The 12868-nt window shown below is 43.2% G+C and overlaps 1 protein-coding gene across 2 annotated transcripts in view; it reads left to right on the top strand.

Moving 5' to 3' along the window:
- Positions 1 to 10361: 10361 nt before the first annotated feature.
- Positions 10362 to 12868, top strand: part of FIGN (fidgetin, microtubule severing factor) — a 198113-nt gene continuing 195606 nt past the window's right edge. The window contains exons 1-2 of one of the 2 annotated variants that reach the window (XR_005750351.1): positions 10362 to 11052; positions 11727 to 11897. Coding sequence is in view for 1 of the 2 variants with exons in the window: in XM_040357853.1 (XP_040213787.1) it covers positions 11873 to 11897 (25 nt within the window). In the remaining variant the exon portion in view is untranslated. The remainder of the gene's footprint in view (positions 11053 to 11726; positions 11898 to 12868) is intronic. The other variant, XM_040357853.1, reaches the window with a different exon arrangement.

Raw genomic sequence — 12868 nt, forward strand, 5'->3', positions numbered from 1 at the left:
CTCTCACCCTACACCCGCACCCCCGCCCACGGTGACTGGCAACAATGGTTAAATTGCGATACTCTGCAGAAACCATTTGGGGTCTGAGACAATTCGCAACAATATTACCTGCCGTCACCACAAAAGCCTTAAAATCAGATAAACTTTTGAGATTCGATCGTCGATCGATCATCAAAAATTTCAACCATTCAACACAGCTCAAGCACATATCATGTGCGTTGCTTAACACTAGATCGGCAGTTAAACACCGATCAGAAATCCATGATTTCTTACTACAAAACGATCTAGACTGCCTCTTTATTACAGAAAGTTGGCTGTCAGACGACTGCAACACCATTCTCGAAGAACTGGTACCAGCAAATTATCGCATCTTAACGGAAAATAGAATAGGGCAAAGAGGAGGAGGCCTGGCGGTGATTCATAAGTCTCATATTGCAATCACTAAACCGGTCCTTCAAAATCCTCTACCTTTTATGGAAACCCTTACGCTTCAACTTCAAGCTCACTCCCAGGAGACCGTTCACATTCTCCTCTGCTATAGGCCCCCTGGGCCCAAATCGCAGTTGCTTCCAGCATTAACGGAGTTCATATCCACTTACTCCCTTAACAGCAATCATCTTTTGCTGCTCGGGGATTTCAATCTGTGGGCCAACTCCTCACAGGATCCCATCGCGGAGGCCTGCATCGACCACCTGGAAGGGTTAGGACTTCAGCAACTTATATGCGGACCCACGCATGCTTCAGGTCACACACTCGACCTAATTTTCAGACAAAATCTGAAAATAAACATTTTGGGTAATGAACCTTTGCCATGGACAGACCACCATGCAATTAGCTTCATAATTCCCAGAATTCCACTAGTTATGAAAGTACCCAAGCCGGTGACAATACACTGGGCTAGATCTCAGAAGAAGCTCCACTCGGAACTCTTCAGATCTACCCTGGGAAACCGAATTGGGGTTATTCCTCCTCAGCTAGCAGCCTCAGATACATTGGATGCCATAAATGCAGCTCTGCTACAGTCAGCCGACTTAGCAGCACCAAAGCGCAAAGTCCGCAGCCGGGCAAAAAAGTCCAGCTGGTTCAATAACCAGCTGTCGCTATTGAAGCAAGAGCGCAGAAGGGCGGAAGCCGTCTGGAAAAGAAGTCCTTCAGAAGACCGCCTCAACTTCTACAAAGCAGTAACAACGCGATATCACAAGGAAATTTTCAAAGCGAAAAAACTTCACTTTTCCATGGTGATTAACAGCGCAATGAATCGCCCACGCGAACTCTTCAGGATGGTCACCCAGACCATGAATCCGGGATGTCTTGAAGTCCCCACTTCAGACACCCAAGAGTTCTGCAATGAACTATCGGATTTCTTCATCAACAAAATTGAAAAAATTCGGGTAAGTATTCGGCAAAACAATACTCCACTCAGCCCCCTCTTCAATCAACTACAAAACACCGACAGAAAGCCTCTACAATCAACTAAGTTCACTCTGGAACCCATCTCCATCGATACCACCAAAAAATTCATTGGTGCGTTGCGGAACAGCACAGCACCCAATGACATCATTCCCACCAAGCTACTGAAGGAATGTGCCGACATCCTGGCGCCTCCAATCACACAGATTATAAATCAGTCATTTAAGGAAGGCATAGTGCCTTCCCTGCTGAAAGAGGGCACAATCCTGCCGATCTTGAAAAAAACTAATTTGGATCCTATGGACCCAACTCACCGCCGTCCCATAACAGGTCTAAATGCTCTGTCCAAGATAATGGAGAAAGTGGTGGTAAATCAGCTGCAACAGCATCTGGATACCCACAACCTACTTGATCCATTTCAATCCGGGTTCCGTCCCGGACAAGGGACAGAAACGGCCTTACTGAAAATATGGGACGATGCGCTCGAGGCCGCAGACGAAGGAGAATCGTGTCTCCTGGTTCTGCTGGACCTAAGCGCAGCCTTCGACACAGTAGACCATAAATTGCTACTGAGACGACTAACAGAAGTCGCCGGAGTCACAGAAGATGCCTTACCATGGTTCTCCTCTTTTCTCGGAAACCGATCACAAACAGTGAAACTGGGATCTTTCACGTCAGAAAAACGCACGGTGCCATGTGGGGTCCCCCAAGGATCCCCCCTATCACCGGTGCTGTTTAATATCTATCTTCGTCCTCTCTTTGATATTATCAGTAGCCAAGAACTACTCTATCACTCTTATGCAGACGACACGCAGTTGTATTTTCGCATCTGCCACAAAAAGGATCATCATCTCAGATTAGAGAAATGTCTCTCTTCAATAGAAAACTGGATGACTAAGAGTTATCTCAAACTCAATAGCGCTGAAACAGAACTCTTTGTGTTCGATGCCAGTCGGAAGAGACAACCGGCAACAAACTGGACACCATCGCCCATTCTGGGACAAATCATCTCCCCTAGCTCCAAAGTCAAAAGTCTAGGAGTCACGTTTGACACCTTCATGACAATGGACGCACAAATAGGGTCAGTAGTCAGCGGGGCGCACCATTTGATGCGCCTACTACGCAGACTTATTCCATTTATCCCCAAAGAAGACGTAGCAGTCGTGGTGGGAACAATCGTGAATTCCAGACTGGACTATGCAAATGCCCTTTACCTCGGGCTCCCCAAGTACCAAATCGCTCGTCTTCAAGTCGTACAGAATACGGCCGCTAGACTGGTGACTGGGAAAAAATCTTGGGAATCAATCTCACCTTCACTGAGATCCCTTCACTGGTTGCCAGTGAAAGACAGAATTGCATTCAAAGCACTCTGCCTGACACATAAGTGCATCCATGGGAAGGCTCCTAGATATCTATGCGACAAGATCAAACCGCACAATTGCAACCGCATTCTGCGATCCACCGACCAAAACCTGGTCAAGGTTCCTAAAACCAAATACAAGTCCAAAGGAGAAAGAAGGTTTGCTTTCCAGGGCCCCAGGCTTTGGAATGCTTTACCAACCAGCATTCGGTTGGAGCAAAACCACCTGTCTTTCAGAAGGCAGATCAAAACCCTGCTTTTCTGAAGGCATGAGACACAAACAACCAGCGCCCAGAGGCGATTCAGTTCGCATGTGCCGCGCTATATAAATTTTTCATTCATTCATTCATGTGTCTGGCCCCCTGATCTACATTCAGGGCACTGTATGCATGGATTCCAATGGGGGGTGTATTTTTTTGAAGCACGTGGTTAGAGACAGAGGCTCTAATAGGATTCAAAAAAGGTTGGGCTTGGGGCGTAAGCAATGTGCTCCAAGCCCACCCAGTTGTTTGACAATAGCAAATGAATATTCACTATTTTCACACTGAATCTCCTCCCGACCATTCATGAAGTTGGTAGTGAGACCCATTTCCCGATGGCCAAAATGACAAGTGATTGTATTGGACCACGATGGGGAGAGAGGAGGATAGAGGAGATGTGGAGCCCACTGGAGAAGACGCAGGGGACAATGCCACCACCTGGAGGAAAAACACTGCCTGGGGTAAGTGTGGGGCTCATCGACTGGGGAAGTGGGGCTCTGGTGGTTACCTGACCCGAATGATGGGGGGGGTGGTACTTGCTGGTGCCCCAACCCAAACTACCAAGGTCCATGTGATAGAGTGACAACACGTGAACTTTTCCTCTTGGACACCGTACTAGAATCAACCACTTAATTAAAGGGTGCTGCAATGACTCCTGTCTGGTGATTGTGTACAACATAGATGAAATATCACGATCATATGCCTGTGAAAAGGTCACCACGTGGTCCTGAAACGTTGCTTTTCTCTGTGATCATACAATAATAAGGAGCTGTGCACTTTGAAATAAGCTTGTCAGTGTGCTGGAAACATACTTCATCTAGGGTGACAACACAGGAGCACTACGGGTGTAACAGAAATGTCTTTATGACAGGAGCACCAGTAGGAAGAAGATCCCAGTTCACTGCTAACATGGGTTTGTGGCAAATCCTGGTAACTAAAATATTTTAGTGAAAATAAAATAAAAAAAGGAACAACCTATAAATCAGTGCTCAGCCTTTTCTCTGCATTAAGATAAAAAAACTTTGGTGTGCATTAGCCCCCCCCCCCCCCTTAGCCCCCCTGAGCCCCACCTCCATCCAGTGGTGTTGCACAAGAGACCTGGCTGTCCGGAACTCTCTCTCCTAAATGGCCGATAGTCCCCACTGCTGTCAATCAAGGTCAGTGAGCAATTGAGGAGAGAGAGGGTGCAGGGCCATGCCACAGCTCTGTGTCTGAATGAACACACAAAGCAGCTTGGGCCTCCTAGCAAGCTACTTTCTGTGTGGGCACTCGGCAGGAGGGAGGGGCCAGGAGTGGCGGTGAGGGACCCGAGAAGAGGAGGATCTGGTCTGCTCTGTGCAAAACTACAGCACAGAGCAGGTAAGTATGACATGTTTATTATCTTTAAATAAAAAAGAAAAAACAGACTTTAGTTTCACTTTAAAGGGATTAATCACCCAGCCATCTTTAAAAGGGCTTACGGCATATTGTCAGTGTGTTGAACCTGTTTAGGAAAATTATGTGCAGGAGTTACTGGTTCTTTTTGGCATTGGTACATGGTCTACATGACATTGCCTAGCTTCCTATGCCCTTTGTTTGATAGTAGATTGTTTATTAGCCCTACAAATGGACAGAATCGAATAATAAATATCACCTCCCATAGACCCCAAAAGAGAGAGCCACAAAATGTGTGAACTTCGAGAAAGATTTGCAAAACAGTTTGCAAACCAGATTTGCGTATCCCTAATCAACAGGAATTATTTTAAGAAAGTCTGCAGAATTCAAAATATCAAAAAAGACTTTTGAAATGATCTTAACATGGCAAAGGTTATAAGAGATTTTAGTGAATGGGTTTTACACACACCTTACAGTGGTTCTAAAGCCTCAAGGTTATTTTACCTTAATGCCCCCCATTATTCTTACCTGAGCCTGATTCAATTCAATAACGTGCACGAGAGTAGTGGCTCTCGCCGCTGTCTCTCTTCTCATTGGACAGATTGATAGCAGCCATTAGCTCCTGCTGCAATAAAATGCTGTGACGGGGGAGTGGGGGCCAGTCAATAGACGCAGACTGGGTGGCTCAGGAGCGAGCCTGTGGCTTTCCATGGGAGCTCTTGCCGAAGAGGAGGGGCCTGGAACGCCGACAGGGAATGGCAGTATAAGAGGATCAGGGCTGTTCTATGCAAAATCATTGGACAGAGCAAGTAAGTATAACATGTTTTTTATTTGAATAAAAACACAAAACAAATGTTTAATGTTGCTATAAGGCAAATTAAGCCAGATTACTGCCTGTCTAAGGCCTCGTACACACGGCCGAGTTTCTCGGCAAAAACCAGCAAGAAGCTTGCTGTTTTTTTTTTTTTGCCGAGGAAACCTGTCGTGTGTACACTTTTTAACGAGGAAACCGCCGAGCATCTCGTCGGGCCAAAAAGAAAGCATGTCTTCTTTTTCCTCGACGGCAATGGGAAAAGTTGGCTCGCCGAGATCCTCGGCAGCTTCACAAGGAACTCGACGAGCAAAACGATGTGTTTTGCCCGTCGAGTTTCTCGGATGTGTGTACGAGGCCTGAAGGTTTATAGAGACATGAAATGATGTCGCCTAATCCTGACATTTAGGGATAGATTTTACTAAAACTGGTGCAGCTGTTCATGGTAGCCAATCTCTTCTCTTCTAACGCCAGCTTGTTTAATTACCTTTGGCATGGAAGCTGATTGGTTTCTTTAAAGAGTTGCACCAGATTTTTCACTCTCCAGGTTTAGTAAATAACCTCCACACTTTCATCTTGGATAACATTTATATGTTTTTTTTTTTTTTACTAAAGACAAATCCACTGTGTACTTGGATGTTCAATCGCTGTAATCTGAGGGGGATATGCAAGGAAAAAAAAAAAAAAAAAACAGCATTTTTGCTTGCACATGATTAGATAGTAGAAATTAGCAGAGCTTTCACTCATTTCAGACCTTCTCCTCAGATCTACAGTGACTGCACTTGCAGTGCACAGTGGAATTTGCCTTAGTAAATCAACCCCATTTGTCCCTATCTCTTCCCCGATACAACCTGGAGATGCCTTTTAACCACTTAAGCCCCGGACCTTTAGGCAGCTAAATGCCCAGGCCAGGTTTTGCGATTCGGCACTGCGTCGCTTTAACAGACAATAGCGCGATCGTGCGACGTGGCTCCCAAACAAAATTGGCGTCCTTTTTTCCCCACAAATAGAGCTTTCTTTTGGTGGTATTTGATCACCACATGCAGTTTTTATTTTTTGCGCTATAAACAAAAATAGAGCGACAATTTTGAAAAAAAATTCAATATTTTTTACTTTTTGTTATAATAAATATCGCCCAAAAACATATCTAATTTTTTTTTTCCCTCAGTTTAGGCCGATACGTATTCTTCTACCTATTTTTAGTAAAAAAAATCACAATAAGCGTTTATCGATTGGTTTGCGCAAAATTTATAGCGTTTACAAAATAGGGGATAGTTTTATTGCATTTTTATTAATTATTTTTTTTTTACTTCTAATGGCAGCGATCAGCGATTTTTTCGTGACTGCGACATTATGGCGGACACTTCGGCCAATTTTGACACATTTTTGGGACCATTGTCATTTTCACAGCAAAAAATGCATTTAAATTGCATTGTTTATTGTGAAAATGACAGTTGCAGTTTGGGAGTTAACCACAGGGGGTGCTGTAGGAGTTAGGGTACACCTAGTGTGTGTTTACAACTGTAGGGGGGTGTGGCTGTAGGACTGACGTCATCGATCGAGTCTCCCTTATATAAGGGATCACTCGATCGATACGCCGCCACAGTGAAGCACGGGGAAGCCGACACGGCTCTCCCCGTTCTTCAGCTCCGGGGAGCGATCGCGACGGAGCGGCTATAAACAAATAGCCGCGCCGTCGTCCCGGATCGCTCCCCGAGGGAACCCGACCGCCGCATGTAGCGGAGGGGGTCCCGATCGGACCCCCCACCCGCTAGAAGGCAAGGACATACATGTACGCCCATGTGCCTGTACGTGCCATTCTGTGGACGTACATTCACATGCGGCGGTCGGGAAGTGGTTAACCGCCGCATGTACATATACGTCAGCAGAATGGCACGGACAGGCAGAACGACGTGCCCGCACGTCGCTGCCTAGACGTGGGTCGGGGGTCCGATCGGGACCCCCCCTGGTACATGCAGCGGTCGGTAAGCCTCTGGGAGCGATCCGGGATGAGGGCACGGCTATTCGTTTCTAGCCGCCCCCTCGCGATCGCTCCCCGGAGCTGAAGAACGGGGAGAGCCGTATGTAAACACGGCTTCCCCATGCTTCACTGTGGCGGCTGCATCGAGGGGGATTATAGGGAGACACAATCGATGACGTCAGACCTACAGCCACACCCCCCTACAGTTGTAAACACACACTAGGTGAAACATAACTCCTTCAGCGCCCCCTGTGGTTAACTCCCAAACTGCAACTGTCATTTTCACAATAAACAATGCAATTTAAATGCATTTTTTGCTGTGAAAATGACAATGGTCCCAAAAATGTGTCAAAATTGTCCGAAGTGTCCGCCATAATGTCGCAGTCACGAAAAAAATCGCTGATCGCCGCCATTAGTAGTAAAAAAAAAAAATTAATAAAAATGCAATAAAACTATCCCCTATTTTGTAAACGCTATAAATTTTGCGCAAACCAACCGATAAACGCTTATTGCGATTTTTTTTACCAAAAATATGTAGAAGAATATGTATCGGCCTAAATTGAGGAAAAAAAATGTTTTTTTATATATTTTTGGGGGATATTTATTATAGAAAAAAGTAAAAAATATTGCATTTTTTTCAAAATTGTCGCTCTATTTTTGTTTATAGCACAAAAAATAAAAACCGCAGAGGTGATCAAATACCACCAAAAGAAAGCTCTATTTGTAGGAAGAAAAGGACTCAAATTTAGTTTCGTTACAACATTGCATGACCGCGCAATTACCAGTTAAAGCAGCGCAGTGCCAAATTGTAAAAACACCTCTGGGCATTTAGCTGCATATTGGTCCGGGGCTTAAGTGGTTAATGGAATATTTGATTGGCCAGAATGGACTTTCTGGATTGATCACCACTGCTGACGCATTCAGTGATCACCCCTCACTTCTCCATAGGAACAAAATGTTCCCCCAATGTCCACATTATATGCTTCTCAGACCACTGTTTGTTAGAGTACTCTCTTAATAGTCAGTTAAGTGAAAAAGGTTAAGTGGAATATCTTTAGCCTCTTTAGAGTGCATACACACCTGGGCTGCCTGACGCACCGTGTTTTGCGTTGCACGTTTTAGTGCATTGACTTGAATGGACTGCCTGTCTCACAACAAATGCGCGTTTGAAAAATGCACCTGCATTTGGGTTGTCACTGAGAAATAATGGGAGCACAAATGTGACACACATATTGATGCATTTTTAACATGTTTGTGGAAACGCAGGTAGAATTGCGTGTTTCTACAGTACTTGCATTTTCAAGTCACTGAATGCAGCCTTAATGTGCATCTGTACATTTTCACATTCTGGACAAAGTAGTTGACATACCACTCAGGCACGTAACGTTTTTTACCCCCCCCCCCCCAGAACTCTGTCTATGGTCGGCCTTAGACATACTTTATGTTGTGATCAATATCGCTATTGTACCAACTGAGAGGGGCAGCTAGGGACCCCATCAACATTTTTGGTATGGGGCCTCATAAATTGTAGTTATGGGGTTTAAACAGCCATTGTCACTTTGCCATGAATGGGTTTTATTAATCTCTTTAACGTTATATGAGTAATAGTTAGTGATAGAGTTACGGGGAGGTTTAGTGTTGGATGAAGAGTTAATTTTAAGGCTACAATACCAACAATCATAAATAAAATAAACCCTTCAGGTCATAGTCTCATATTATCGAATTAATAGGTGTACAAAAAATGGCTTAGAGGGAAAAGAGGAGTTCAGGAGCAGTGGAGGAGTGATTTATCAAGTGAACCTGTTGCCTTGCCATGAATGATCAAAGTACATATTTGCCTACAAAAAAAAGACTTAAAGCAAAACCCAAGAGCAAAAATGTATAGTATATCTGCTAACCAGTCCTTAGGTGTGGTGCCTGTTTTTGTTTTTTATTTGCTTTAATATACTTTATTTTAACCTCACAATCCCGCAGTTATCTCACTTTCCATCCCAGGGAGACAACCATTATAAGCAACGTTGTCTCCTTAGGACAGTAAATGTGTTGGGACTACACAACACTATGTGAGAACTACATAACATACAGTCTTAGATTGTAAGCTCTAACGAGCAGGGCCCTCTGATTCCTCCTGTATTGAATTGTATTGTAACGCTATTGTCTGCTCTAATGTTGTAAAGTGCTGCGCAAACTGTTGGTGCTTTATAAATCCTCTATAATAATAATATGAAATAGTAGGTAAGAAGGCAAAACTGATTACTGTCAAGAGGCAGATAGTACAGAAAGTTACGAGATTTCTGGTGGGATAAACAGCTTTTTATGTTGCACTTGTCGAGCAGATATAATAACACGCTTTCAATAGGAGACCAAAAGGAAGCAAATAAGAGAAATGTATTGTTTGAGTTTACATAAACTTTAATACTTATCTGTCCTTTGACCCACGCTTCAGATCATTTACGCAGAACAATTACGGGTGTTAGGGATTCTCCAGTATCAGACAAATTCTGGTGTGGCTTGCTCCCCCTCTACACTTCTTGGTGCCAACCGCTGGCCCCTAAATCCTTACAGGACACAGAGCAGTGGAAGGACCCACAGCGTGCAGAGGGTGACCAGACATTCAACACACTTATGGGTGCAGAATATTTAACTGTGCAAAGATTGACAGTATGGGCAGTGGGACAGGTATGTTTTTTTTGCAGGTCCTTTTTTATTATTTTAATATGGCAACAGAATCATTCAGGTCATTGTTTAAACAAAAGGCAAATTTTTGCTACATTTTCAATCACAAACACTCTTGAACAACTCACACCCCTGTCACAGTCACCATCAAAGACCAGAGTGGTCGGAAATCTTCCGGGACAGCTGTATATTCTGCTGGTCAACTCTGCAGTCGCACCACTCTTGCAAGCGACTCTAGTTTTTCCAGCCCCTGTGCTATAAAGACAGTGCTATGCAAGGTCTAAGCAATATCTGCCAGCAGCATCAACAGCTCATCCTTTCACTCACTCCATCCCCCCCCCCAGACAAAAGAGCAGCAAAAACCTGCTACAGCCTCGCACATGTACTGCATTAAATCACTGGCAAGTACCCTGCAAAGCTTGTTCATGGATCTAGTAGAGGGGAAAAAAGAAGATCCCACTGTGTTAGAGTGAATCCATCAATCAGCCATTCTGTAAACACCCCCTGCTGCATGTTGTCTGCCTCCTGTGCTGCTCTCATCTCTTCTTTCTCTGCCAGTCAATGGTGATCACAAGCAGAAATCTGGATGGCCCCTGTCCTTGCACAATGCAATGACTGCAAGAAATAGATGGTGCCTGGCTTGCTAGGCATTCTGTCAGTGAGCTGAACACAGAGAAGGTAGAACAGCTAACAGAGCATGCATACCCTAGGCTGGAGAGAGAGAGAGAGGGAGAGGGAGAGAGAGGGAGAGAGAAAGAGAGAGAGAGAGAGCAAGAGAGAGAGGGGCAGGGACTAGGGGAGTGACCACTGCACATCCATCAGAAGCAGCCTGATGCTTCCACCAGTCCAACCCCCACCTACAAGGAAAACAACATTGCGACCCTGGTGAGGGGGTTTCATGCCAGAAACACAATTTAGAAAAAAACTTCAAGCTTTTTTTTATTTTATTTTTCCTCTTCCCTTTAAATCTTGCATGCAAAGGCTGCCAAAAAAAAGAAAAAAGAAAAAATGAACATTGCAGTGTGAGTGTCCTCTGTAGGATTGCAGCATGTGCAGAAGTAGCTGTTTCTAAATCATGAAGTGTGCTTCTTTCACTTCCAGCGATTCCCCCATTCATCAGCTCTCACAGAAGCAGATCGATGGTCCTGTAACCTATCGCTTTCCAGTGTCCTACATGCAGGTAAGTGCTGATTTTCAATGTCTCCTTTTTGCTACAGCGAAAAGCTTTGCCTGCTTGAGTGCTTGCATGGACCTTGGGGATTAGTGGGGGGGCCACCCAGATCATTCATTGACACTGTAAATATTGAGTTTGTAAATATTTACAGGAAATATACAATGTATGCTAGGCAGGCAGCGGTGGACATCAGCTTGGCTCTTGTCTGTGTCTTGCTTGGCTTCAGCTTTGCAGCATGAGTTAGCAATAGTCCAGCTCAGTCCTGGTAGGGGGGCTTGTTAGGTTGCAATGGCTGTTTAATTGTATGGATTATTTAGGAAACAAAAAAAAAGAAGCAGGGTGTGGCGAGACTTTTACATAAGTTTAGTAGAGTGGATTTCTGCTAAAGAAAGTTTATTGGTGGGATCTATAAGTATCTTGGGATCTATAGTTGGGAAATATGCACATCAGTATTTTGAAAGGAGGGGGGGTCTTAGCCTGGTGGGGCATATTGTAGAGGTTGGGATGGATACCTAATTTAATAAAGTCTTGTTATTAGTGACATGCGTGCTGTTTTCAGTAGGAAGCACAGAACCTCTCTGATGTATTTTTTTTTTTTGTATTTTGTAACTAGTCCATATTGTGATCTTAGCTGCCTTGTGTTGATGCTGCTTTCCCCCACCTTAATTATATGCATGTAGGTTAAATGAATACCTGACGAAAGGGCCCACGTTTCAAGACAGTGACATCTGATAGCCAAGAGGAAAAGTGGCTTTAATGAAAATCAACCTTTGGAATTCCCGATTGTGAAATATCCCATTCCACAGCTTGTGTTAGCAGCAAAGACATGATCAGCAGCACCAGTGTATATGGTATGTCAGTTTTGGAATTTACTTCACATGTGTGTAATATAATAATGACAGCTTAATAGCATGAGTAGAAGAAAGTGAAACTGGGAGCTTTGTACATTATCCAATACAAATACTCCAGGCTTGTGAACACAACCTTATTTATTTTTCTAACACATTTTTTTTTTCTTCATTTTTATTCTTTTTTTTTTATTTATTTTATTACAATTTAATTAATTTTTTTGCCCTTTTTTTTAATACTGTTGTTACAAGTTTCTACTTGGTCACCTATTTTGTTTAAACTCCGGTTGAACCAGCAAGAGTTAATACAGACAATCTACAGCAGGCTAAAACAATCTGGACAGTGTATTTAGTTATTACTTTTTTTTTTTCTTTGACTCTCATTTTATTATAACAGTTTCAGTGTAATTGGCAAAATCCTGTTTACAACTCAGAAATAGCTGGTGATCGATTGCTTAATGATCTGGTTGCTAAAGGTTATTTTGTGAATGTTGTTTCTTTTTGATGTGGGTTTTTTTTCTACTTTTTAATTGTTGTTTGAGGAAAATAGCCCCTGACACTTTTTAACCTTTTTTCTTTATTTTTCATTCCTTATCCCCACCTCTCCATATAAAGGTCAGTTGAGATAGAGTATGAAGGATTTAAAGAGGTTTTTCTTTTTTATTCATTGTTTTTTTTTTTTTTTTTTAGTTTTATAGCTTTCAGAGATTAAAAATAGGATTGTGATAGTTAGAAAGCCTTGTTAGGTCAGACATGAATTTCCTAGATCGCTAAAGAGATTGCCTAAAATTTTATAGTTTTGTTTTATTTTTTTTATATTAAATAATAGTTATACTGTGCTGGCAAACATTGACTTTTTAAAGCTTAACTCACAAAAGGAGGCAAACACCCAGACATTTAATGAAACCGATTTGATTGCCTTTTTGCATTTTGTGGTACTTGTTGACTTCAAGAGATCAATAAGTAGTCTGTTT

Source organism: Rana temporaria, chromosome 6, assembly GCF_905171775.1.
Source record: "Rana temporaria chromosome 6, aRanTem1.1, whole genome shotgun sequence".
In the NCBI taxonomy this organism is placed as follows: Eukaryota; Metazoa; Chordata; class Amphibia; order Anura; family Ranidae; genus Rana; species Rana temporaria.